The 27,526-nt window shown below is 47.6% G+C and overlaps 1 protein-coding gene across 1 annotated transcript in view; it reads left to right on the top strand.

Annotated features, from left to right (window-relative positions):
- The first annotated feature begins 1,065 nt into the window (after window positions 1-1,065).
- The window catches only part of RBM19 (RNA binding motif protein 19), a 70,265-nt gene continuing 43,804 nt past the window's right edge, over window positions 1,066-27,526 (top strand). Inside the window, exons 1-21 of the mRNA XM_055722905.1 lie at window positions 1,066-1,209; window positions 2,036-2,218; window positions 2,776-2,907; window positions 3,146-3,184; window positions 3,731-3,938; window positions 5,062-5,330; window positions 5,795-5,869; window positions 6,137-6,215; window positions 6,944-7,015; window positions 7,571-7,771; window positions 8,602-8,732; window positions 9,128-9,249; window positions 10,018-10,114; window positions 10,544-10,654; window positions 11,150-11,350; window positions 11,852-11,969; window positions 13,587-13,729; window positions 15,000-15,060; window positions 16,799-16,878; window positions 18,189-18,244; window positions 19,687-19,803. Of these exons, the coding sequence (XP_055578880.1) occupies window positions 1,174-1,209; window positions 2,036-2,218; window positions 2,776-2,907; window positions 3,146-3,184; window positions 3,731-3,938; window positions 5,062-5,330; window positions 5,795-5,869; window positions 6,137-6,215; window positions 6,944-7,015; window positions 7,571-7,771; window positions 8,602-8,732; window positions 9,128-9,249; window positions 10,018-10,114; window positions 10,544-10,654; window positions 11,150-11,350; window positions 11,852-11,969; window positions 13,587-13,729; window positions 15,000-15,060; window positions 16,799-16,878; window positions 18,189-18,244; window positions 19,687-19,803 (2,531 nt within the window). The 5' untranslated portion in view covers window positions 1,066-1,173. The remainder of the gene's footprint in view (window positions 1,210-2,035; window positions 2,219-2,775; window positions 2,908-3,145; window positions 3,185-3,730; window positions 3,939-5,061; window positions 5,331-5,794; window positions 5,870-6,136; window positions 6,216-6,943; window positions 7,016-7,570; window positions 7,772-8,601; window positions 8,733-9,127; window positions 9,250-10,017; window positions 10,115-10,543; window positions 10,655-11,149; window positions 11,351-11,851; window positions 11,970-13,586; window positions 13,730-14,999; window positions 15,061-16,798; window positions 16,879-18,188; window positions 18,245-19,686; window positions 19,804-27,526) is intronic.

The raw sequence follows: 27,526 nt of genomic DNA, 5'->3' as shown, positions 1-27,526 counted from the left end.
GTTCCCTGCTCTTTGAGCCTTTGGGACGGGCAGAGCCAGCCTCAGAAGGGCATTAGGAGATGGTGTCCCTGCCCAAGCTGTTTGTGGGGTGTAAGACCTCAGTGCCAGGGTGGCTTGCTCTGGGTGGGGGCAGCCTGCATCCCTGGTGTGGAGCCAAATGAGGGTGAAAAACTAGTGAGAGCTGTGCTGAAGCTGAGAGCTGTCCTGAGCATCTTCCTCTGGGGAGAAAGGTGTAAAGTCAGATTTCAGGTCCAGGTCACTGCCCCTCATGTGAAATGGGCAGAGCTGGACTGAAGGGCTGTGAGGAAGAGGGGATGCTTGAAGGGTAGGAGTCCCACTTTTCCACAGTACGCTTGCCCTCCAGCAACAGATGTCCAGGTAGGAGAGAACCTCCGGTGTTTAATAACCCTCAAGGAATTTATCTTCCATCATCTTTGGCCTCTTTTGTCCGCTGGAGCTTCTGCAACCCAGCATCCACTGTTTGTGGTGTTCAGCTGTTCCTCGGGGAGAGGCCGCTTTTGCTCAGCCCTGTCACCCTTCCCTCCCTGCTCCTGCCGCGGGGGCTTTGGGTGGGACAGCAGGGCGGCGAGGCACGCTGCGGCGTCCCCCCGTATCACCCCCAACCCCTCCATAGCCCCCGCGGGGGTCCTGCTCGGGTGGGCGCTGCCGTGCAGCGGCGGGCGCGGAGCTCCCTCCTCCGGCCCCACGGAGCAGCGCGGCCGGCCCGCGGGGCTGCAGCCGCACGCCTCGGAGACAGCCGGGGGTGGGCAGCAGGGGTCCCCGCTGATGCGGAGGCGGGGGGGCACGCAGCATCACCGGGGCGGGGCTGACAGGGGCTGGCGGGGGGTCGCGGTGACCCCCGGGACGGCGCTGCCGGCTCTCCCCGCATGCGGCCGGGTCCCCAGTCCCCTCCGCGTTTCCCCCCGCCCCCCCATACGCTGCCGGTGCCTGCCCCCTCGATGCTCCGTTGATGCTCCCCGGTGTCCCGCGCGCCGTTGCTAGGGGCCGGTTGCTAAGGCCTTTGCCAGGCCCCGCCTCTGGCGCCTGCGCAGCGCAGTCCTTCGCCCACGTGACTCGGCGGGAAGATGGCGGCGCCCGCGGGACGGCGTGTGCGGCGCTGAGCGCGGCGGGGCCTCGCCTTGTGCCGTGTGGCGCCTGTCTGCTGTCGCTGCCATGTCGCGGCTTATCGTGAAGAACCTTCCCAACGGGGTGAGCCCGTCGCATGGGTGCGGTGTCTGCGGGGTGGAGGGGGACTGCCGGCTCTGGAGCTGGGTCTGAGGGGGGACGCGGGCTCCTGAGCGGGGGGAGGCCCAGGAGGGGAGGGGGTCCGCCGTGTGGTGGGGACGCGGGGGAGCGGGGAGATTCTAGGGAGAGAGGGTCCTCCGGTCGGGGTCCGAAGATGTGCTGGGGAGAGGGACTCTGAGGGGTCCTGGAGGTGTGCTGGGGCGGGGGTCCTTGTGGGAGAGCGGGGAGGCTCCCTTGGGGGTAGGATGGTGGGGGCCTTTGGGCAGGGGGTGCCCCAGGAGAGCTCAGGGGGCCGCCCTGGCGGGGAGCGGGCAGTGTGGGGCATGGGCTGGGGGAGAGCCGCAGGGAAGGGAGCTGGCAGCCCCTCAGGCCGGGGGAGCGGCGCTTGTCGGGGCCCCGGCCCTTCGCTCGCTGTCAGGGAGGTGGGTGCAGGTGCTCGCTGTGCTGCTTTGCTGCCACCTGGGTCCCCCGTGAGGTCCCACCGGGCCTGGGGTTGAACTGGGGGCTTCACTGTGGCAGGCCCTGGGCTCCCCGAGAGCTGGGTGCCCCCTTGAGCTGCAGGGGTACTACAGGTGGAGATCTGCACATGTGGGGGTTCTTGGGGAGATGAAAGGGTTCAGTGGCTCATGTGTTGGGTTTTTGTTCGTGTTGCTGTGAGACTGTGTGGTTCCTACAGCACTTTGGAAGCCTGTTGATAGAAAATGTTTTGTTTTGGACTTGTCCACAAAGCGTGGCTCTAACTGTATTACATTTCTGATTTGCCTTCCTGCTGTCCTTCTGCGCTTCCCAGATGAAGGAAGATCGCTTTCGGAAATTGTTTGCTGCCTTTGGTACGCTGACAGATTGTTGCTTGAAGTTCACCAAGGATGGCAAGTTCCGGAAATTTGGTTTCATTGGCTACAAGTCTGAAGATGAAGCTCAGACAGCCCTGAACCATTTCAACAGAAGTTTTATAGACACTTCCAGAATCACAGTGAGTTGATCTTTAAAAATACCTCCTTTTGATTCTTAAGAAAGTTTGTCATTGGAGATTTTGGTGGTCTTAGGGGTCAATAGCTGGGGGCCAAGAAAGTCTAAAGATTAAGTCCCCTGCAGCAAAATAGCAAAGCCTGGTAGCAGGCCTCATTGCTGGTGTCTCAAGCAGGTACTTGATTCCCATGGGCTGTGTTTGTGCACTAGCAGTGAATTCAGTGCTGGCTGGAACAGCGGTGTTAAGATTTTGAGCTGTCATAATCTAACATTTTGAACTTAAGCTCATTTTTTTCATTTCAAGTCATCCATCTTGTTCTGACAGAGAACAATTCATGATAAAACAGGAGAACTGTGCTTAAATGAGCACAACAAACTGTTCCCCATGTTGAGTGAATATGTGGCTCTCTGCTTTTAAAATGAATGTCTGTATGAAGGTGCCTGTTCTTATCCTGCACATGCCCCCTCCATCCTGTCAAGGTTATAAGAAAGGTTCCTGATGGAGGCTTATCCAGCAGTTAACAGAAGCATATGTTTAATTAAAGATCTGATTATTTTCAGGTTGAGTTATGCAAGTCTTTTGGTGACCCTTCAAAACCCAAAGCATGGAGTAAACACTCTCAGAAGGTCCCTACCCCAGAAAAACAGACCAAGAAACCCATGGCAAGTGCAGCTCCTGCAGGCACAAAAAAAGTGAGTCTTGCTTGTTCCTGGAGGCTCTGGTGTATGTCAGTGACTTGGCGGCGAGAAGGGTAGCCTGGTGTGTGGAGAAAAGGACAGAGTAGTTGGGACAGTGGCTGTTGGGAGTCCTAGTTCTGGTATTTTCTGCCTTAGGATCTGTGTTCCCTGTGCCGTTAGGTTACCTGAAATTATCTTGGCTATGCTTCTAATGAGCCTTTCTAAAAAAAAAATATGATTTTTTCTTCCCTAGGATAAAAAGAAGAAAGATCCTGTGGAAAACTTAAAGGAGGTGAGTTGAGGTTGAATTGCAATCCCTATATTGTTGCTAGTTTGTATTAAAAGCAAGAGCTGAATAGGTATTTTCTGTACTGTTTCCCATGCTTTCATTCAGGCAAGGTATATGATTTAACCAACTCAGTGACAGTCAGATTCTACTATAAAAAAACCATTATTTGAACAATCCCAACACTGAAGACCAATTTTTTAGTTGTCAGCTACTCCTGTGTGACCATGCACTGTGTCCAGGACAATCCTGTTTGAACAACTCTGCTTTTTAACCCTATGTGAGTTTGTCATGTTTAACTTGTATAATTTTTTTTCTTGTTAATGTTTGTTTCCTTCTTTAAAGTGCTTTCTAAACATCAGTTACAAAACAGAAACAGTAAGACTGAGAGATCTCGAGAAGACTTTAGTCACATTAAGTGCTCACCTTATTACTGTGAAGCGAACTCCCCTTAAGGGATTTTTTTTATGTTGCTGGGAATTAGATGATATCTTTAAATTCAGACTTGCTGCTAGTTCTTCACAGCTTGTGTGCTTATTTCTTTCCCAACAGTTGGAACAAGATGAAACATTCCAGGAGTTTTTGGTAGTTCACCAGAAACGGTCTCAAGTGGCCACTTGGGCTAATGACACTTTGGCAGAGGAGCCCAAGAAGGGAAAAGCAAAGCCAGCAGCTGATTATCTCAACTTTGATTCAGATGAGTCTGAGGAGCTGAGTGAGGATGGGAATGAACCCTCTGAAGATGAGGAGGAAACTGAAGGTACTGAAATGAACTATCGCCCTTTGCTTGTCTTTGTCATGGTGAATGAGGGCAGGTGTGCTGATAGGACCCAGCTCTGAGTCTTGCCTACAAATGGAGACAGTGTAATCAGGAAGGTGGTTTCTCAAGCATGGGATTCATTCTGTGTGCTGTGGATTTATGGTTGTTTTCCCAAATTTGTGGTAATGTGGGAAATGCAGTTTCTGATATTAAGGGGATGGCATTTGTGCTTTCCCCTGGGTCCTTAAGTCAATGTCTAGGCAAGAGTAACAGGGCAAACATCTGCATTTTTCCCTTAAATGCTGTCCTAGCCTGCAGCTTCTTTCATCTCCAGGGTTTCCAGAGCTGGATGTGGTTTCTAAAGAGAAACCGTTTTTAGTAACCTATAGCTGTTGTCTGTGAACTTGTCTGGTCTGCCTTTGATGCACATTTCTGTAAACGGTGTGTCCTTGCACCCTGTCAGATTTGATGAGAAGGGGCAGAGTTCAGTGTCCTGGATCCTGAAAGGAAAACGGTATCCTAGTGGAGCAGTGGGTTAACTTAGAAGACTGAGAAATCTGGGCTGCAGTTTGGTGTATGTTGTGTTAGAATCCAGTCTCCCTGCACCAGTAACTAATGTGGTTTTGAAGCTTTTCTCCTCTCTATGTGGTATTTCCTTATGCTGTCCTATGGCTGTGAATGGCATTTTCTCTGCTGCTTCTCATCTTTCCTTGGGTTAAAATGTAGGTGTGATCAGTTGATCTTTGGTAGAGGGGTGTTGAGGAGAAACTGCTTCCTCTGTTCTTTTCCCTGCAAAACTAAACTAAACAATCGAAAATCTTCTCCGGGGTCTACTTAAAGTATTTCATTAAAATGGAGTCAAAATACTTTGCCATGGAATTCCTCAAGCTCCTTTCTGAATTGTTCTATATGTGAACTGTTGCTTTGAAAAACAGTGATCCAGACTGTCAGTCTGGAAGTGCTGAGATGAAACTGCTCTGCTATTCTCAAACTTTTCCTTTCCATGGAAAGGGTAAAGGAGAAGGAGGTGTGGTTCTCATGGTTGTGTCAGTTCTCAGCTTTTACCTGGCTGAGGAGAGTGCAGCAGCATCTGTGTGCAAAACTTCTCTGGTCTCTCCAACAGCAAAGAAAGGAGGTAAGAAGGCAGCTACCAGCAAAGACCTCTCGGATATGGATTACTTGAAATCTAAAGTAGTCAAGGATTCGTCCTCACCATCCAGTACAGAGGAAGAAACAGATAGTGAGGAGACAGAAGAGGAAAGTGAGAATGAGGAAGATCTGGGCACTGCAGAAACCATCAGCACCTGCACAGATAAAAGGGGGAAGCCAAAAGCCCAACAAACACAGCAAGAGAGAACAGTGGAGAAGAAGAAAAAAGGGCCCACTCTAGAGGTATAGCTGAATTCGACTTTTGTCTTATCTAAAGCAGGAGCTGAAAGCTGGAAAGCTGTGGGACTCTGTAGGTACCAGCTTTCTTGGCTCACTGGGCTGGAGCCATTAAACTAGTTTGCTGGATCTCCTGTGAGTATTTCTTGAATTCCCAGAGATGGGACTTCCAAACAGGTGCTGCTAATGCACTTCTCGGAGGCTTTTCTGTTTTTCCTGTGTCAGTCTCTGTGTGCAGGAAACGCTGTTCTGCAGAAATCAGTTTTTAGTGACTGGGTTTGAGTATCCGAGCCAAACCTGGCACTTCCTGCCTAACCTGAGGCAGCTGCAAGAATCTCTTGATATTCTCTTCCGCTCTTCAGCCTCCTGTTTGTTGGAGAAGACTGGCTTGTTCTGCTATGGGTTTTTTTGTTATTTTTCACTCAGCTTGCCTTTTTTTTTTTTTTTTTCCCTCTCCCATCTCTGTGCAGAATCAAGGCAGCACAGCAGAAGCCAGTACACCATACACAGTGAAACTTCGTGGTGCCCCCTTGAACATCACTGAGGCAAGCTTTGTTACCAAGCTGGGAAGGGAGGCTCAAGGGTGTTCTCAGGTGTAATGTGGTGTGATCTTTGCAAAGGCTTCTATCTTCACTTATGGAGCTGTTTTGAGGGTTGTGCGGGTGCTTGGAGGAACTTTTGAACTGGCTTTGTGCAGATACGTTGTGTGTTGCACATGGTGTATTCTTTTTATCAAGTACAGAAACAACCTAAGTCTGAAACCTGCTTCTTCCTGTATCTGAGAACTTACTTAATTCTAATTCTTCCTGCAGCAAAAAGTTCGTGAATTCTTCTTGCCTTTGAAGCCAGTGGCAATCCGGATAGGAAAAAATGCCCAGGGGAAAAATACAGGTAATGTCTGTATGTGGAAGTGGGAGTTAGAGGACCTCTCGGTCACACCTCTGCTCTCTTCATCTGCAATTCCAAATTGGTGGCTCATGTCCTGGTTCTTACAGACCTTTCTATGACTTTGCAGCTCACCTGCCCTAGTTGCTGTCCATACGATGCCGCGGGCAGAGTTATGTTGGCTGTGCTCCCTTAGGAGTAGCAGCAGGAGCCTTTTCTTTGATGTGTCTCTGGAACTTTCCTAAATATCCCAAACCACACTAACGAAAAGTCTCTTCCTCTGGGATAGCTGCAACAGCACCTAGGGACTTTGCTGACCAGTGCGTATTGGCTGCAGAGCCGTCCTTAGCCAAGGTGGCTCTCCTGACAGGCTGTGGCTACTGGAGGTGCCCATCAGGAGGAGTGTGTTGCTGGTCATCAGAGCTGGCAGGGAACTTGGCTATGTGCTGTTTTCCTTTCGTAGCCTAACAGCGGATGCGCTTTTATTTGCTCTTGGAGACACCTGTGAAAGCCTACTTCAGCTGTTAAGTCAGGCTTCTTTGGTTCACATGTAGAGAATAAGCTTTTAAAAGGCAGCCTTCCAGTCTGACATGGCCATTTTCAGGCTGGATTGAAACTTCAATGGGAGCTGAATGCTTTATCTATAGGAATCTATATTAAAGAAAGCCCAATTTACCCTTAATTAGCCAATTAGTCCCCACATGATGCTCAGTTGAACCTTTCCTTCCTCCAAGGTTATATCTTTGTTGACTTGAAGAGTGAAGCAGAAGTGCAGAGAGCCTTGAAGCGAAAGAAAGAATACATAGGTAAGGGCTATTTGTTCCTTCTTGTTCTGGCTGATGTTGATGGCAGGGTGCTCAGCTGCTGAAGTGTTCACTGCAGAAGTATCTCCTGTTTCAGTTTTTCTCAGGCAGATGGTGGGGGTGATTTCCTGTGCTCAGCTGATGTGGGATAAACCAGGTGCCGTGTCAGGAACGGCATAGAATTGGCGAGTGACTGAGCTGTGCGTGTTGCTTTTTGGCTCTCAGTTTTTGTCATGTGCTTGAAGTGTATCTTACTCTTGGTATAAAAATGATACTGTTCAAATCTGGTTGGGATAGTACAGGGGATTTGTACAAACGATCCTGTAAGCCTGTGTTTGAAACCTGTTCTTGGCCTAACCCTTAGTGTACCTACTAACATTATATTTGCAATAATCCTGTGTAGAATGGGAATATCTACTTGGAAGCCTGTGGACTAGGTTGGCACAGGCAGAAAGGCTGGAGCTCTGTTGCTGCTGTAAGCCCAGGCTCTTTGTGCATTGATATTGATTGCCCATGGCCTTGGGAAGCATCTAATGTGCCTCTGTGTGTGTGGATTAGGTGGGCGATGCGTTGAGGTATTCCGATGCAGGAATACCACAAAAGAAACTGTTACGGCAAAACCTGATAAGCACACATGGCAAAGAAGGAAGAGGGATGATGAAGAAGAGGAGGACTTGTCTGAATCGGGGAGACTCTTTGTCAGGAATCTTCCTTTTACTAGCACTGAGGAGGACTTGGAGAAGATCTTCTCCAAGTACGGTAAGTATTTGCTTATCTGCTTGGGATTTGTAGGGCTACGTCGTTCCTTCATGCACATGGAGGTTTTCTTGCTGGGTGTGAATGGACAAAGCTGTGTGTCCAACACATCTTGAATGTGGACTGACTCCCATTGCCTTTGTTGCCTGCTGTGGCTGCTCAGCTTTGTAATGATGCTGGCTCCGTGCTTCTTTGCTCGAAGCACATACTGCTGCGTGCATCTGCCCTCGCCCCTCTTGTCACATCTCGGATGCAATGGTAAAAACTCTTGCCAGTCAGTGAAGGCTCTGAGTCCTAGTGGCATGGGGAGGAGGAAAAGATAACCAAAAGCACCTGCTGCATGAAATGCATGCAGGAGATTGCTGGATACAATAGGTAAGAGGTGAATCTCTGAGGTACACCCCAAATTCATGCTCGTGTTTGGCATGTCGAGTGGGAGTTTGAAGCTTCCCTTTTCTAGCTCAAAGTTAAACAAATTTAAAGTTGTCTTGGCGTTAGAGTATCCTGCGGGGGAACACAGTGTTAGGTTGTGGAAATCTTTATTTCTGACTGAAAGTAAATGCAGCTGCTCAGAACTTGCCTGGTTTGTGTTGTGTGTCAAAGTCACGTGGTGCACAGCTGGACTTGGGGTGCTTTTGCTGGACCTGCCTTGTCAGTCTGCAGTCAGCTGCTCCTCACTCAGGCTGGTGGCTCACCACACACCCTCTGCAATATCCAGGGCTGCTCTGCCCTCCCTGGCTCCCCTCCTCCCCGGTTTTGGCCAGGAGGTGCCAGTTCAGAGTGTATGATGGCTGTGCAGGACATCTGTCATGGTAAAGCCTTGCCTTTTGCAGGACCCCTCTCGGAGATCCATTTCCCTATAGACAGACTGACCAAGAAACCCAAAGGGTTTGCATTCATCACCTATATGATTCCTGAGCATGCGGTGAAGGCCTACACAGAAATGGATGGGCAAGTGTTCCAGGTACAGTGACTGATGGTTTTCCTGTGGTATTGGATTGCAGCTGGTGAGCCTGTTTGTTAATAATGTGACCAAGTGTTTGCTTCTGTCCTTGGCTGGAAAGGTTTAGTTTCTTTTACCTTGCTGTATGGGAACACTGGTACTTTTGGTAGAGTAGCCTGATTTGAACAGCCTTGCAGGTACCAAAATCTGAACTAGAAGTGGAGTCTCAGTATCTCACATTGTGTAGCTACTCTGACTTGCAGTAACGTCTCTTTTGGGAAGGAAGGTTCCCTCCTTCCACTTAGGAAGTCCTGCTTGATAAGTAAAGGTGCCAGAAAATCTCCTCCACTCTGCTTAGTTCATGAACGTCTGTAGGTTATTTTGGAGCTGCTGGACCTCTTCTTCTTTTCTTCTAGGGTAGAATGATGCATCTTTTACCATCCACAATCAAAAAGGAAAAAATTGAAGATGTAGATGCAGAAGAGACTTCCTCCTACAAAAAGCAGAAAGAGGCCAAGGATAAAGCCAAGAGTACCAGGTACAGAGATGTCTTGTAGTGGAGCAAGACAAACACAACCTGCCAAATTTCCAGGTGGCAGGAATGCATGTGGGGTCTTTGTGAGGGCTGTATAAATTACCAGAGTCAAGAAAGCATCTGCTGTCTAGCTCTCTTGCCTTTATCTCTCTTACCTACTTGATTCCTCTGTGTTAGTAGCTCTAATAGTTCAGTGAACAGCATAACTTGAGAAAAACATGGGTTTGAACAGCTTTGAGTATGATTTTTATTTCTCTGGTGTCTAGTAAGTTGGTCTGATGCTGTAATTCTTCAGGGTAGTGGTTTCAGATCAGTTGGGTCTTTCTACTTGGCCACCTGTATTTCTAAAACTTGTAGGAACTTTTTCTTTCTATGTGACAGATTAATTTGAAAGTAGTGGCTGATATTTTCAAACTTGAAGGGAAAGGAGCACAGCCTTGCTTGCTTGGGCTTTGTGCTTTTAGGAAACCAATTGAAAAAGCGTGTGTTCCTCTGAGCCAACATCTGAGCTTCCAGCTGTAACTGCAGAGCTGTGACCTAGGTTCTCTAGGGAAGAAGAGCTAAGCTGCCTTTCTGTTTACTCTCCAGTCACATCTCCCTCATCCTGTCCCTTCTCTAAGAACATTCTACTCTTCTTTCGCTCTAACTCTGCACTCTGGCTGCTAATGGTGTCATTCAAAGCTGTTTTTTACCCGGGACTGTTGAATAGAGAGACACCAGTGGAAGAAGGGACCGCGTGACTCTGAACCTGGCTCTTCTTTCTCTTCCCAGCTCTCACAACTGGAACACATTGTTTGTGGGGACAAATGCCGTGGCTGATGCCATTGCTCAGAAGTACAATGCTTCCAAAAGCCAAGTGCTGGATCATGTGAGTTGGGTTATTGATCAGCTAGGGTGGGAAATCACTTTCCTATCTGCTTCCTTGTGCCCAGGGCCTTCCTGATCTTTTTGTGCAGCAAAAGCTTCTGTGGTGCTGTAGCTTCCCTGTGGGATCTGAGCCGAACAATCCCTTTGTCACTGGAGGACAGTGACACTCCCAGCCTTCCTTCCCACTCTGCTTTTCTATGGCTGAATTTTGCATTTCTACATAACTAGAAGCTGATGGAAATTTATATCCTAAAGTTCAGATCCTTCCTGGAAATTTCATTTTGCTTTGGGAAGCACTCTGACTCCAATGGCAAAACTCCCAGCAGCCTCAGAGGGAGCTGGAGCATTTCACCTTCAAGGTTTCTGCCAAATTCCCTTTGCATCTGCTTCTGAGAGCAGCAGGAATAACAGGTGACTGATGTTCTTGCAGGAGAGTAAAGACAGTGTGGCAGTGAGGGTTGCTCTGGGAGAAACTGAGCTGGTCCAGGAAATTCGCCAGTTCCTCATTGAAAACGGAGTCAGCCTGGATTCCTTCAGTCAGGTGAGATGCCCAACTGGCGGCAGCTACGTGGACCTACCTCTTCTATGTGATGATCTAATCTTAGTGTCCTCAGCTTTCTTTGAAATTAGTAGTTAAGTCCTCAGTGTTTTGCGGGATCGAACCCTCACATGGGTTAGGAAGTATTCTGTCTATTTGAAAATGCAGCTACCCTCGGGATGGTTGAAATACATAGTATGATGTCTTCCAGTATGACAGTCAGCTTGCTGTGGGCAGAGGAGGAGTCCTGTGTCTGTACCAGGGTGGATGTGGAGCTGAAACCTCCATACATGAGCATTTGTGGAACAGGGAGCTTGTACTGGGGGGGTGAATCTTATACAAAGTGTTTTCCAAGTGGCTGTTGGCCCTCTTGGATCCTGGAAAGGGATGAAGTGGAGTGAGAGGGCACAGTGTGTTAGATCATCTTTAGTTGGTAAGATACTAGGTTTTGCTTTTTTAAATCCCATCTCCCCTTTCTTTCCCCGCTGAACATGGCAGGCGGCTGGTGAACGGAGTAAAACAGTGATCCTGGTAAAGAACCTCCCAGCCAGCACAAGTGTAGCGGAGCTGGAGGATGTCTTTGGCAAACACGGGAGCCTGGGCCGGGTGCTGCTGCCAGAAGGAGGCATCACGGCCATTGTGGAGTTCCTGGAGCCAACTGAGGCAAAGCAAGCGTTCACCAGGCTGGCCTACTCCAAGGTGAGTGTGGCAAGGGGTGGGCTGCTGCCTGGAGAGTGTGGATCTTGGCTAGTTGTGAAGCTGCAGAAAGGAGTGCTTGCTACAAATATGAGGGGCAGAGGACTTTTGAGGAAAGTGAGTTATCCCAGAGCCACTGCTGCTGCCCTTGATCCCTTGGGTTTAGGGAGATGTCTGGTGCATCCTAGTGCAGCAGTGGCTGAGTAGGGCTCTCAGCCTGCAGGAGATGGCTGGAGGAGGGAGCTGTGATGTTTCTAGAAAAATCTCGGTGGCCTGGAGAGGGTTTCTTTTACCTTTTGCAATACAGGAGCGGTCCATGGTAGATTGTGGTCCAGTGTGAGGCTGGATGCAGACTGTCCTTCGGTGAAAGAGTTTAGCCATCTGAAAAAAGTTGCTCAGCTTTTCCACTGTTGTTTTCCATTACGGAGTGAAAGCAAAATAAAGCTGAGAGCAGAGCTTTTTCTTGCCCTCCACCTTCCTTTCTCTCCTGTGTTCTCTTTACAGTTTCATTCTGTGCCATTGTATCTGGAATGGGCTCCCATGGGTGTCTTCTTCAGCCCAGCCCCTCAGAAAAAAACCCTTGAGGCTCCAGAAAAGGAGGGCAAAACAAGGCTGGTACCTGGTAAGAACTTCGACTTTGGGACAGAGAGATCTCTGGTTGTTCCGTTGCTCCTTTATGCATAAAGCAGCAATGCTGATATTCCTGACCCTTTGGGGATGAAACCAACCCAATGAAGTTGTCTGCACAGCCCTTAGTGTCACCCTGTCTGTGGTGCGTTAGTTAATCACGTCACACAAGCACTGTGCTTGTTCCTGCCCCTGCTTCCCTTGCCTCCTGGGTGCAGCGTGGGCAGTGAAGTGCTGCTTGCAGTGCACAGGCTCAGTTTGGACTGGGCTAACAAACACAGGCTCTGGGAAGAGATTTTTGGTCTAGTCTGGTCTTGGCAGCAGCTGTTGGGTGAGCAGTAGCTGTTCTCTGTAAGCTGGGCCTGACCTGAGCATGTGTGCTGTTACGTGCTGTGCAAGGACAGCTCTTGGGATGGAGCCGGGGGGACTTCTGCACACCCCTGGCCCAGTGCAAGCTCTCCTCGTACAGAATGAGGGAAAAATAAGCCTAGAAAAATCACTGCGGGGGCTGCTGATGTCAAAGGGAGGTACATAGTTTACCCCGTCTGAGCACAGTCAGCTGTGCTGTAGGGGATGAAGCCGCTCTAAAAGACAAGCGGTCTAGCGAGGAAAGGAGCTGATGAGTCAATGCATGAGAGAAAGCGAGAGAGCACGCTTGTGTGTATTCTCTGATGTCTAACAAGGGCCTAGTCCCACTGCAGCCTCCACTTCAGTGCAGGATCCAACAGGTATCTCCCCACCCTCCCGCGTGTGCAAAAGCTCAGTAGCTTTGAGGCCTCTTCATTGTGTTAAGTACAGTGGAAATTATTAAACCACGTTAAGAGTTGGGAAGAGGGAAATGGATGAATGGGTATATGGATGGAGAGAGTCAAAATGCAGTTGGCAAAGCCTTTCTCCTTGGTAAGGCCAACCGCAAATGCCAGATGATGTGCCCCCTGAGCAGCTGTACAGTACTAAGGTTGGTGCCCCAGAAGAAGCTGTTATGCTGACTGCTGAATTGCAGCTTGATTATTTGGTTTTCTTTTTACGGATTTGTCTTTGCAGAATCCCACAACAAGATTTGTACAAAATACTGTGTGCTGCTGTTGACCTGAGTGTGGTTTGTGGGTCACAGAGTGCGAACTCTGGAAGTGTTAATGCTATAGTGAAGCCCTTTAAGACCACAGCCTCAGTGCTGGGTGCAGTTCTTCATTGCCCTTCGGTATGTGTTTGGGCTTAACAGACCATATTTCTTCACATGCTGATGGGGTAGTTCTCGTTTCATGTCCTGCAGATACGTATTAAACAGAGATGAGGTTTTAGAGCAGCACAGAAGGATGTTCAGACTCATTTGGGGCCTCTTGCCTAGTTCAGCGGGTGTCTGACTGGGTTTGGTGGGACAATGAGTGCTGGGGAAGCACTACACTCAAAGAATAGGCAATATTTTAGGTTTTCGTGGGGACATGTTCATATACTGTGTGTTGAGCTTGCTTCAGTCCATGTCTGCCCAGAAGGAGCCAATAGAGGTGGCCTACTCCTGCTGGGCTAGTAACTGTTAGCTGGGGTAGTGGGTAAGCTCCCCCAAAACTTGGCTTTGTTATATCTTACAAGGTTGGTTCATTCTCTTTTTCAGGTGAAGCTATAAAAGGCTCGGAGGAAACAGCAGCACAGGAAGAAGAGGAGGAAGAAGAAGAGGAGGAAGAAGAAAGCATCCCTGGTTGTACCTTGTTCATCAAAAACCTGAACTTTGCCACCACAGAAGACACGCTGAAGGAGGTGAGCTATAAGCGAGGAGAAGGGACTGGGTTTTCCTTAGCACAGTCCACCGTGATGGAGGGGGTTGAATGTGGGGTTGTGGGCTGGACTGAGGTGCCTGATGGAGTAAAGCCCCCACTCCCAGCGTGGGCTAGAAGAAAGGGCTCTACTCTGCTGCAGAAGGCAAGGGGCAAGCTGTTCTCTACCTGTTGTGCTGAGGATAAAATGTTCAAAGGAGTTGTATTGCAGCCAGTATGACCTAATGGGAGATTAGGGAGCACTGGATTGTACTGGGACTGGGAACCTCTGCTTTGGGTTTTCAGGCGTCGGTTAAGACAAAATGTATCTGAAACAGTTTTGATGGGGTTTAATTCCACCTCGGGACAGGTGGAGGCAGTAGGAAATCTTTTAAGACTCCTCATTTCTTATGCTTTCTGTGATGCTTTTCCTTGGGACAAGCATTTCTGCAGCTGTGATTCTGCTTTGTGTGTTAAAGCAATAAATAAATAAATGATAGTTTCACTAAGATGTGCTTTTCATCTAAGCTTTTACCAGCATTGAGCTGTCTGTGCTGCTTTACCTCAGTAAAGCACTTGGGAGAGATCATAGCATTTCTAAAGCCACGTGGGATATTAATAGCAAATAGGGAAAAGCAACTGGGAATTGTCATCTCTGCCGTTTTTTGTAGCCATGGAAAATGCCATGTTTCATGGCCCAAGAATGCTGGTGCAATGTCAGTGCTTCCTCGACCTGTGCTTCTCTACCTTGGGACTATGGTACTGTGTAGAGACCCTGGTCCACTTGCGTCTGGGAACAAATGTACGTGTTCAGAGGAGGGCTAGGACTCGTCCCCTCTTCTTTTTCTGCCTTCTGGCTGCAGTTTTACAAGGGAGTCGAATAGGTGGTTTGCAGCCCCTGCTGCCCTCCAGTCCGTCCTGCGTGTCCTTGGAAAGAGCTGTGTTCTGGGGGCATCACAGGAGCCACCCACCCCTAAGGTCCCTACCCAGCTGAGGGCATCTTGTAACCCATAGTGTTCCTCCCAAGCCATCCCAGATCTACGCACAGTTTCTGGGGAGTGGTGGAGGATCATGTGTGAGTGTTGGGAGGGTATATTTGTACAGAAATAATTTTATAATAGAAGACACAGCTGCACTGACTGCTTGTCAGGCGTGTGCTGTGGGAACGTGGACCTGTGAGCATGTGCTCCTGGCTCTGGAAGAGGGCTACATTGTCACTCGAGTTGCAAGCCTCTGACAAAAGGAACTGAATCACGTGTCCAAATTCCTTGCAGACATTCTCCAAAGTGGGAGCTGTGAAGAGCTGCACGATATCCAAGAAGAAAGACAAAGCAGGTACTCTAGATGTTGCTGTTCAATTCCTTCCCTCGGCTGGTTGCTGAGGGCTCAGGTGTGGCATTGCTTTAGCATTCATCTGGCTGAGCATTTGTGTTCTCGTTGGCGAAATCCTTAATATTTCTAGAAGTGTGCCTGTTGAAATGGCTGAAAGCAGCAACCAAAAATATCCTGGGGTTCAGTCTAGAAGGTTAAGCTCTATTGTGGGATTTGTGGAGACGTGGCCTTCTTTTGAGATAGAGATAGAGAAGCCAACTCCTTCAGGATCACAGAAGAGAGCATGATGCAAGTTGAAAGGGACCAGTGTCCCACAATGATTAAAGCTGTGTATGGCATGCTTTATCCACAATAACGGCCAGGATCTTCAAGGATGCCTGGCTGAGTACAGTGCTGAGTGGGCTTCGTTCGCCTTCTGCCTGCCAGCTTCAAACTCAGCAGGCTGTGGTGGTGAGTGGTTATGCCTGTTGCATTGACTGCACTTGCTTTCTGAGTGGTTGGACAGGGAAGACTGCTTAAGGCAAGCCCTGGCTGGATGGCCTGTGCCTTCTTTCCAGATTTTAGGTTAGGGAGTTGAACAGCTTTGTGGGATTTTGCCTTAACAGAGCTCCTCTTGCATGGGATACTTGAAAACTCGGATCCAGTGAAAGAGGGAAAAAATAAAGCAAACTCTTCAGTACCGTTTGCATATCTGGCTGTAGGTATGTTTCTGACCAGACAGCAACACTTGAGTCTAGGCTGATCTCATACCGCCTACCAAAGTGATCCCCTTTGGTCACTGTGGGGTCATCTCCACAGTCTGCTACCACTGAAGTTTTGAAGTTGGAAACCAGACGTGGTTTTGCTCTGGTTTTCCCTTTCCTCGCTCAGCCTTATTTATGGCTCTTGTACTGGTCAGCTGTTCCTCAGAAGCGTGGTGTGACTGTAGGCGCTGCAAACCTTTGGTGTACAGGAACGTGGAATAGGTGTCTCCTCCTTCGGTGTGGAACTGGCAGCTGCCCGCCCAGGTTTATAGAAGTACTTGCTCTTTCTGTGCCTTACAGTCCTCAAAGGCATTTTGTCTCTTAAGCAAAACTTTGTGATGATGGGAAATAAAGCATGTGGCAGTCCAGACGGAAACAGATCTCATGCTCGGCTCCCCGCAGTGGTCAGTAACCAGCTGCTTGCCAAGTGTTGGCCAAAATGTATTTCTGAAGCAGTCGCAGATCAGAAGTGTCTCCTCTGGGGACCAAACTGCAACCTGCATACTGCTGTCCTGCAACAAAAGTCACACCCGTTTCTGCGTTGTTGGCACATTTTCCAAATGAAGGTCTTGTTTCAGTCGTGAGGGAAAAGTCCTGTGTATAAACAAATGTTTGTGTGTCCATAATGGGATAAGTTACCTTGACTGTGACCAGCAGTTGTTTTATAGGACTTAGTGGTTTATTTAAGGAGATTGCACTGAAATTAGGCAAAGCAAAAAATCTGGTTTGCCTGCAACACTGGTTATCTCTTCTTCGACATTGGCACCAAACCAAGCTGTTCTAGAGCAGGGTCTTGTCAAAACAAATCAGAAAGGGGTGCTTGGAAGGAGCGTTAGGGTCAGGGTTTGGGCAGGCTGGCACTTTGCCTGGGGTATTAGTTTGTCCCCTCCCAGTTTTGTCAATCAGCGCTTGCTTGCTCTTGATTTGTTCTTAAATCTTTTGCTTAATATTGTCACTGTTGCCTGCTAGTCTACTGAGTCCCCTTCCTCTTCTGACAGGCACTTTGCTTTCCATGGGATTTGGATTTGTGGAGTACAAGAAGCCGGAGAGTGCGCAGAAAGCCCTGCGCCAGCTCCAGGTAAGCTTAAACGTTGTCGGTTGGATTTCTTTCCTGAGATGGTGGGCAAAGGCTTGGATGAACTGTGAAGTCCAAAATGTAGCTGAGGATGCCAGTGCTATGAGTTACACTGTGCAGACAGAGAAACCTCTAAAATGGGCCAGATCTGTGAGGGAAGAGGGTGTGTAAAGGGACAAGACCTCATGCAAAAGACTGTTTCCTAGCACTGGTCCGATACAGAGGCGGCAGAAAATCCGCTGTGATTGAAGTTTAACAAGTTTATTCTTCAAGGTGCCCTTTGCAGAGGTAATGGAGACCCAGGCCCCCACTTGCAACGAGAACAAATATTGCTCAGTAATTTAGTGCTGCAGAGCTGGCTTTACTGTCTGTGACTCTGCCATTGCTGTAGGGTCTCCCAGCCTCCCGCCTTCTCCATGCCACAGGGTCTGGCTGCACTCTGAAGGAATAAATCATTTTCTCTGCTTCTAGAAAAACATCCAGGTGTTTGGTCCACACTAGCAGGGTGGTGTGGGCCACACAGCTGGAGTGATCCCTTTCTATCTAGGCAGATGTGAAGGAATTACTCTGTGTAATCTGTCCATGTTCAGTGACCGCAATCTGTGTCACCTGCAACAGGTAGTTATTTCACATTCCACAGCCTAGGTACTCTTGGGGGTAGATGTGTGTTCTCCATCCTGTTGAAAGGCAGAATCCCTGGGAAGAGAGAAACAGGGAAATGGGTAATTCGTGGAGGGAGTTGGGCAGCAGGCTCCAGGTTGCTGGTGTAGTGCCTTTGCATCTCGTGTGCCCTGCCAGGGATGGTTAGGCAAGAGGCTGTTTGTTTTCAGTGCTGAACTCTAGGAAGTTCTTTGAGGCACAGGAAGCGAGAGACAGAGGACTGTCTTGCTGTATTGGCTGCTGATGGCCGACAAGACATCCCTGGCTCATTTCCGAACAAATAATCACACAGTCCTTGCCTTGAAGAGTTTGCAGTCTAGAGGTAGAGGAAACCATAGCCCAAAGCAGTGAAATGGCTCATCTTTGCCAGTTTAGCGGCAGAGCTGAGGCTGATGGACAACTGGATCAGGGATGTCGACTGCTGCTTCAGTCAGTCAAGCTGTCTCCAACCTCATAGCAGAAGCCTTGCCTTGCATGAACAGTGTTCAACAGAGAAAAACTTTGGCAGGGAGAAGGCAAGGAATGTATGCGAAAAAGCAAGATGTGAAACGCTGTGCTTGTATCTTGGAAGCTGTTGTGACTTTGATATTTTTTTAAATTATTTATTTAATTATTTCCCCCCTCCCCTGTTTTTTCCTTGTTTTATCTTATAGGGCTGCACTGTAGATGGCCATAAGCTGCAAGTGAAAATCTCAGAGAGAGCTGTAAGGTAAAGCTTATGTCTCACCTCTGTAACATGCTTACATGTTTGGTAGGTTCTTTGCTTCTTACCTAGCATCTCTGCATCATGAGGGATATGATCACTAGTATTTGGACTGGTGAACACATCAGACTTTGCTGTGCTTTACTCAGAGTCAATTCAGTCAGTCTTGAAAAAAGAAATGGTGCAAAGGTGTTCACTCACTAAATGACATGTTTCCCTATAAAATCCCTAAGCAGCGTGCAGTAGCGGGACCCCAAAAATGAGCCCAAAGTGAGAACCAGGCACTTGAGTTTTCTTCAACACTTGAGGAGAAGGCTCCTCTAAAACCTCTGCTTTGGCAATAGTTTGATCAGCATTGCAAAATCAACTGGTAGCCCACATTCCAGTGTGTTTAAAGAGTTTTTGAAGACAAATATTCTCTGGGTAACAAAATCTTTTACCCTAGTTCATCAAGGAGAACAGGAGCTTAAGAATAATGTTCTGCTGCTAGTTCTGATTAAACAAATAAAGACAAACAGAGGTTTCTTTCTTGCTTGAAAAAAAATAATTGGATTTAACTTCTTTTGTTTGGCGAGTCAGGTGCAGAGGAGCTGGTTACTTCTGGATCAGTTTGCTTGGAGTTTGAGATCTGCTTTTTAGGATTTCCTTCTGAGCGTTTAGTCAGTACAGAGTCTTCAAAGTACCAAATTCAGAATTAATCCAGATGTTTGAAGGTGAATGTTGGCACCTAAAACCTGTCCTTTAGACGCTTTGGGAATGCTGCTGGAGGAGGTACCTCTTAAATGTCAAAATTTTTTTGAAAATCTGGTCCCTGGGGACCAGAAGCAGTCTTCACAGCTCCCTGTTTGCACTTTGTATTTCAATTCTTTAATAAACAATTTTCGTCCATTTTGATTTTTAAAATCCCTTCAGTAAGTGTCCAGCCTACAATGTGCAGTGCTTTGCTTTATGAAATAAGCTGCTGTGTTTTGTATTAGGTAAATTCTTATCTTGTCCAAATGCAGTACAATTCTGAAGTTTAAAAAAAATTTCAATAATCTATTAAAAAGTTAAATTTGCTATTTTCTAAGCTAGTAAGAATAGGAATCAAAATTAGCTTACGTTAATGTGTTTTTTAAAATGTATCAAATAGTATGGTCTCCTGACAATTGAATAGACAAGATTTGATGTGAAAGCAGAAGTTAGTGGGAAGTGTGAATCCAGGCGTGCGGCCTAACATGAGGTTGCAGTTAGCAAGCTGGAAACTTTGATTTTTCTGATGTAGGATTTAAATCACTTAAATTCATTCCTTCTCAGTGTACTGCATGACACTTCCATTGCTGCCACCAAGGATGTCGACGTGAGCTAGCTGGCTAATTTTTCTGCATTCCCAACTTTGAAGGAGCGAGAATGTGAGGAGTGTTTCGCTGCATCATGATCCTTACCTTCCCTTTTTGTTGACTAAATAGGCCGGCTGTGAAATCGTCCCGAAAGAAACAAACCGTCAAGAAGCAGGTTACTTCCAAGATCTTGGTCCGAAACATCCCGTTCCAGGCCACTGTCAAGGAAATCAGGGAACTCTTCAGGTAGGAAAGCACTTCGTCAGGTCTGCGGAGTGCTCTGGGCTGGAGCTGGTACAGTTTTCATACAAGATCTTGCTATCGGATTGTAAATATTATCAGTTTGGTTTTCTTTGTGGAAGCGAACAAGTCTTTTACTGAATGTAAATACAAATGGCTTGGCAGGTTATACCAATATAGAAATTTTGCTGGTGAGACAGAGATCACTTAAGCCAGCATTTTGGCTGGAGCCACTGTGAGCTGTCAGGCCATGGTGGCCCATCACCGTGCAGCAGCCATCCACAGAGCTCAGAGATCTCCCCGCCTGTCGAGTAAATGACATAGCGTTGGATATTATTTTTCCTCTTGCCTGAAAGGCGTGCAGCAGCTATTCCTGATGTGCAGTGCACCTGGCTGGGGAGGAGCACCGAGAGCCGCTGCAGACAGCTGGTGTGAAAGGTTTTAGCTGGGGCTGTCTCCCTCCTCCATCTGCCTTGCCCACGTGATGGTGTAGCTCCTTCCCATCACGGTGGGAGCACTTACATCTTGCTTTCCCTTCCACAAGTGTTTCACTGCCTGTGTCTCACATAGTGGGTTGTTGCCCTGTGGTTGGCAACCCGGGGTCTGGAAGGATGTGGGACTGTGCTGCCTGTAATACCCTCTCCGGCAAGAAATTCCTTGTCAGCTGTGAGACCTGCCTGGGATAGTGCTGAGCGTTGAATAGGGATTTTAGGATCCCGGCTTGCATTCTTCTGTGCGCTGGCTGATCTGTTTTCTTTGTATCCTTAGCCTTTTGTGCAGTGACTTGTTAAGCCCTGTAATGCATCCCGGAAAAGAGGTGAAACTTTGTAAAATACAGCATGCAGGACTTTTTCTGCTCACAGGATGAGAATCTTTTACTCATTGACCCAGGCCATGGTCCCTGCTCCACTGCTGGCTTGCAGAAGGAATTTAGGGGAATCCGTGTCCAGCTCTGCCTGTCTTTGTTTTTCCCATCTGCAAAATAAGGGTGATAGCTCACATCTGCAGGGCACGGTGGATACTGTGTTAGGAGGTGGCTTTTCTGTGTGGGTCTGTCTAAGCAGAAGGCAGGCACTTTGTCCAGCCAGGGCTGTGGCATTTTTTTCCAAAGGGACTGAATGGAGGAATTGCTTAACCCTTTGAAACCCCTGCAGACCATGCAGTGAAAGCTGCCTTGCAAGAAACCATGGGGCAGTGATTTGTTTGTTGTGGGGGGAACTCCACATTTCCCTATGCGTAGTGAATTCCACCTACTTAATTAGCGTGTTATGTTCTCCTGGCTTGACCACAGATGAGGACAGTGGCTGCTGCATGGCTGGTAGGCTGTTTCCTTGCAAGGTGTAAGGTGGGAGGGAAAGCTGTGTGTTGCAACACTGTCTTGGGGTGGACTCTGAGGATTTAATGAACGCAGACCGTAACAGCTCTTGGACTCGCGTTGCTGGAAGGGTGATGGTAGGTACAGAGAAAAGACCCCTGTAGAAGAGCAAGAGGTTTTTCTTGCTTGTGCTGTGCAGCTTGGTTGCTTTTATTTCAATGCTGCCCTGAGAGGCTGTACTGAAACAGGGCAAAAAAAACCCAGACTTCTAAGTCACTGTGCTGAGTTTTCATAGCACATGGGGCACCGCTAATTTAAAACCTAACACTGTGTGGCAACAGACATGACCTTTGTAAAGCTGGAGGAAACAAAACCAGGGAGATCTACTTGCCTTCTAGGGTCCCAGGTTAAGTTCAAGGAGCTTGGGAGGCTTATGTATGGATGGACAATCCCAGCAGAGACTGCGGTGTTTTTTTGGTGTTTTTTCTGGCACCGTAGTGCTGTGGAAAGGAGGGGTAGAGGAGCAGTCTGATTAATACTGCAAGGAACATGCAGCTTCTAGCCGCGTGCGCTGTTGACAGTGCTCTGAGTGATGCGTGAACATCCGTTCCATTTACCTAGGATATTCAGAGATGTGGGTTTTGTCCTGAAAACAAAAGCCAACAGCTTGCGGGGGGGGGGGGGGGGAGTGCACAATCCTCCCTCCACCCCTGCCATCCCTCCTTCCCTTCAGAGTGGCTAAAACAAGGCATGACGGAGCACTACTAAACACTTCATCCTCCTAGATTGCTTTTTTGGTGGTTTTTAAATCAGATGCCTTTGCTCTGGAGCTTTTAGCTCTTTCTGCATTTAGTAACCTGTCTTATTTGTATTTCATTATTTATTTATTTGAAGTTGCAAACAATTGCTTGGCAGTGGAGGCAGCAGGGATGGCAGGGCTGCAGGGGGCACTCTTAGCCTGCCCAGGAAAGGCTGGCTAGGGACCACCGCGCCAGGACCGCCAGCCTGGGGCTAGCAAGGGACCATCAGCCTGGGGACCACCGGGCCACACCAGCGGGCACTGCCGTGCAGGGCAGCAGGCCTGGGCCCGCTGAGGTGGGAGGCTTTGCAGGGCAAGCAGCTCCTCTATTGTTTCACATGCTCAAAAGCCACTTTCCAGCCCTGCAGCTGATGTTGTCTCCCAACCTGCTTCCTTCTGTGCTTACTTTTTTCTTTTCTCGATTGCCTGGGCAGGAGAAAAATTAATAAATATACATACATACATACACACACACATATAATTTTTATAAATATATATGTATATGTGTGTATGTATATTACCCCAGCCCAATACATATGTTATGCAAATACATATTTCCAAATATATTTCCCCAAACAAATATTTCCATGTTTTGAGCTTTGGGAAGAAGCTGTGTCTTCCTTTCTAAATGGACCTGCACTAGGTTTTAATGACACTGGAACAGCCTAACAGGGGAGTTGGGTGTTTTGAATAGTGAATTTTGAAAGCCATGGTACCTGTGCTGCTCAGCACCGGCAGTTCAGGAAATCCTGCCCTGGTTGTCTTTATGCTTTTTAATATCATTGTTTATGGATCTGTTGCTTAAATGCTTAGACTTGCCCTGCACCGTCGTTCATGTTCTTACAGCAGCTGAATGTAGACCGTGGCAACCTGTGCAAACTGCAGGGAAAGGCTCTGGGCTGGACCTTGCTGTGGTTTGAAGTGGCTGGTGACATGCGTGCTTCCCATTGCATGACCACATGCATCTTCTGCATCATGAGCACCAGCAGGTTTGGGGAGCTGTGTTCCCCAGGAGTTTCCTCCTGCCTGTCCCCAACAGCGAGGTGGATTCCTGGGAGGAAGGAGGCCATGCAGTTCCTTGGGAAAGGTCTGTAAGTGGGCGTAAAATTCAAACTGACTTTTTTTTCCCCCCAAGCTCATAGTTTGCAGGCGATTCAAAGCAAATGTGGGTTTTTTTAATTTTGGAGTTAGGGGATATGGAGTTGTCATTCTTGGGCTGGAGAAAGGTGATGCTTAATTTTCTTTGCATGAGAGTCATGAATGCTCTCGTTAACAATCCTCTGCCTGCAAAATAAATGTCTTATTGCAGGGCTCCGTGAGCCTTATGTGCAGCCCACCTTCCACACTAGACCTAACAGCTTTGCTGGGGTGTGTGGTGCTAGTTCAGAATGTGTCCTGCCATCATCTTCTGCTGGAGGAGTTGGCCTCTCACACCGTCAAGGGATTTTTTTTTAATTTTTTTTTTTGACCCGATAGGTGTTATTTTCTTCAGAGGGAGAAATGCTTTTCAATTATAGGGGCTGCTTTTGGGCTAGGTGTGAAGATTTAGCTTTTGTGGGTGTATTTTTTTTTCCCCATTTTTGTTCTTTATTAGATTCTACTCTTATCTTTACTACCTGGAAAAATAACAAAAGATAAATGGTCCTTAGTTCTTTCCAAAGAGCCATAGTTAGGGGAGGAGAGACAAAGCGATTGATATCCCATGAAGGCTGCTAATTTTTGCTACCAAATTGGGGGGCTTTTATGGCAAGACTTTTTTTCAAAAGGAACTCTAGATGTGGGAAGCTGAATTGGAGATCTGTGAAAGGCCACATTTTCACAGATTGGAGCTCTGGCAATTTCTGAAAATTAGGCTCCTTTTAAAATCTATTGCATTAGATCCATGCAGCCTTCATTGGAAGTTCCAATTAACTATTTGTTTCATAGCATCTTCTTGCATCCTCCTTCTCCCTATCTGCACCAACTTTCATGAATATTAAAAATACAGCTGTTTTGCAGTTGGCATATAATGTTTCAAGGAGATGTGTTTTATTTTCCCCAAAGGGGGAATGATTAGATTTAGAAAAAGACTTCTTAAAAGATTTCTGCCTGATCAGATGCAACCTGAGGGATAGATAGATAGTTGAGAGTCTGCCTTGTCTGACATAACTGATGCTTGTACCACCAAAGGATGTAGTTATTAGAGTTGCATCTCAAATAGCATGTTTTGGGGCTGGCATCGTTTCTTCTTTTCTTTGTAAAATATATCTGAGAACTTATTGTTGGGTCTGTGTTTATAAATTATCCTAAGATTGCAATGACCATCACTTTCAGCTTTCCCCTGCCATTTAGCTGAAGTAGACACTAGCCCCCAAAATACAGAACAAGATCAAGTGCCAGCGCTTTTGAGTGTGGAAGAGATTTTATTGTCTGTCTGGCCATCCCTTGCCTTTCACCTGTAGGAACTGCAATCAAACACATTGCATAAAGCTGTTAAATCACAGAATTATTATTATCAGTTGAGAGACTGGACTTTAGTTTGACTAAAGCAGCAGCTAGCAGGAAAAGCAATTGAAAGGTATGCCAGAGCACAGAACAGGTTATCGGGTGCGTTTATCTCTGTATTCTGACTTTCCTGTAAAGAAAGTAATGCTGCTTCTTGCAAAGACCTTGGGGGGTGGGTGTCTCTTTTAATTTTAACTCCTTTGTTGACTGTTTTCTCTGTCTTGACAAAGACATGGCGTTTGTTGCATCTGGCAAAACAAGTGCCTGGTACTGATTAGGAGAAAACAGATCTATTCTCTCTGATAGAAGGTAAAACTGAAGACAGCCAACGGGACAAGACTTGGGAGTCATGTCTCTTCTAGAAGAAAAATCTTTGAAGAGGGATACAGTGGATAAACTGGCAGAGATATTTTTTTAAGTCTAGTCTTTATGAAGTTAATTTTATAAGATGATGCCTTTCACTTCTTCTGACCTATTATAATAAAGTGTAGTTATCAGAATGGGCTTTTCATTTCCCATTATAAAGGACACAGTGGTATAATGAATCCATCTGCCAGACATGCTTGCTGTTCACACCTTTCTCCCAGTAATGGAGTCTACATGACTGAAGACAATTTCTCCTTCCCAGAATAACGTTGTCCTGTTGAAGCCATGGGCATCGTTGCTACTGAAAGCCAGAGGAGGAAAAAAAATTAGTCCCTTCATAAACATGTGAGCTTGTTAAGAAAGTGCTGGGTGGTATTAATCAGAATATTCAGTGCATACAGCCCTAGGATGTGCAGTACTATAAGCATCACTTGCTGAACAGTCTTATGTCAGATTACTCTCCAAGTGATGCTTTCACTTTTGAAACCCTAGATGATGTGCTACAAATGTTTCAAAATACGTATCTGCTTCCTCTTAGTTGCTTAAATTTTTTCTCTCTGTACCATCCCCTGCAGTTAGACGGCCTATGAATGGGGAGGGAGCTGCAAGAAGTCACAGTGACACCTCCTCATGGTGTAAGGGTCTGCTGGGGGTCGGGCAGGGGCTGCAGCTGGGCGAGTTGAAGCTGGTGCATGGGAGGTTGAGGAGAGGCTCCAGGAGCTGCTGAACCTGTGCTGGAGGTCTGGTCTGGAGATGGTGGGACAGGCTCAGTGATTCCCCTGGTCTGCCTGTTCCTCCTGCCACCCTAGCACATCAGCAGATCTGTCCTAGGTCTGATGGCCTCCTTCTGGCTGAATTACTTGCTTAACTCCTCGCTAGGAGCAGTGTCCCCCAGTATGTCCTGCACCCTCCTGTGAAACACCGAAGTGCAGATCTTGCTCCACTGTTTAACAGCTGGAAACCGCCCCCAGCATCCTACAAATGTAAGGTAAGGGCGTGTGCATTGCAAACATGGCTGTGATTTATAGGACTGTAAAACTTCCTATTTATTATCCTCTTAGCCCTTTACATCCAAAACAAAATTGAGTTGGCATAGCTAAAATATTGTGAATATTATTTACAGGGCAGAGTGGCTAGCTGCACAGGCAGTGGGCACGCTGAGCTTCCGCGGATGGAAGCATGTGGAGCAGATCATCAACCCTTCCTTATGATAGAAACCACTGCTGGGTTCATGCCCTGTTCATCTGGGTTATATCCATGAACAGATTAAGCTGTGTTTTATCATGATGGTCTAACTGTCAGTCTGCAGCTAGATCCAGTCTGAAGGGCTCGGAGAAGTGAGTGGCTGTTCAGGTGATGAGCAAAGCCTGCCAGTTCAATGTCTCTTGTCCTACCTGTGTGTAGCCGCTGGTTTAAAGCTAATAGTTTCAGCTTCCTTAGTGGTGAATATGCAGATGTTTCCCAGAGGATTGTATCATGATTTCTCCCCAGGAGGCTGCTTCTACCAAGGGAAGAACCTCTTGTTCTTCAGCAGTCTGGTGTCTGTGGCCCAGCAATCCCCCTTGTTGCTGGGCGTGGAGTCAGATGAACAAATCCTGTACTGGAGCAATCTGCAGATGAGCAGAGAGAGGCTGTTCCAGTCTGGATACCTTCCTGGATTCTTTGCTCGAGTTTCTTAGGCTGGTGTTGATCACTCACGTTAACGAACTTTGTGGATTGGGGCTTAGGTGCCTCAGAGGACGGACATAACTCCTGAGAAGGACTGGTAGGAGAAGTGTATTAAAAAAAATGCTCAGATGCTTCAGTAGCGGGACTAATGCCATGCCAGAAGGTGTCTGTGCAGAAGTGAGCTGCCAGCTCTTCTTCAATACTCACACTTTTGCTCGTTCTGTACTTGCAAGCCTGTGCATGAAGAGGATGCCCAAAAATGACTCTTGTACAAGCAGAAAGACACCAGGAAAGCAGCTAGCATTGGTGGGCGCTCTGCACCCAGCCATCAGGTCGGTGTTGGATCCTGGCTTTCTGGCTTCCCCTGGGACATTGGTGTCAGCACATGGAAGGACTGTGGAACATACATCTTGCCGAGAGGCATGCGTTCAGGTAGAAACCTGTCAAAAACAGTTTTAGGAGCAAGAACTGAAACATGTGTCATTACACATTTGAGTGCTGACAGCAGTAATGATGCCTCTGAGTTTAGTTTGGTGTTGAGTAGAATTGCTGTATTGCGTTCTCCAGGAAACAAATCAGTAGTTTAAAAAAGTGACCTGGCCTTTGAGACCTCCAGAGCCATCCCCAGGCTCCTGCTCCAGGCCATGAAGTGCCCTGAGGTTACCGGCACGCGATGGTGTGGTGGTTTGCATCCAAGTGCGTGTGTAGGAGCGTGTATGTACTCTGGTGTCTTCAGCATGCGGGTGGATTCCCCTGCCAACAGCACTTCTGCCCTGTTTTGGTCTATCCCTAGGGATAATAATGTCTGCTTCCCATTTTAGAGGTGGCTTCCCAAAACCATGGTGCAAACCCATGCCTGGAGCACTGCAGGGCTGCATGCACTGCAAGAAGCATCAATGAACTGGTTCAAGGCCACATCCTCAGGAGATGTAAATGCAGACGGCTTCCAATGAGGCCAGCAGATGATGTGGCGCTTTGCATTAATGCGACTTCAGCTTTCTAATTAGAATGCGAGGTCTGTGTGTTGGGCTGCTGAGTGTCTGAGGAGGAGCATGTCTGGCGTGGGGGGCTGCAGGATGCTGCTCTGGATTGAAGCT

Source organism: Falco cherrug, chromosome 1 (assembly GCF_023634085.1).
Source record: "Falco cherrug isolate bFalChe1 chromosome 1, bFalChe1.pri, whole genome shotgun sequence".
Lineage (NCBI taxonomy): Eukaryota > Metazoa > Chordata > Aves > Falconiformes > Falconidae > Falco > Falco cherrug.
Note: the sequence above shows the minus strand (reverse complement) of the source record. Positions and strands in the feature narration are given on the sequence as shown.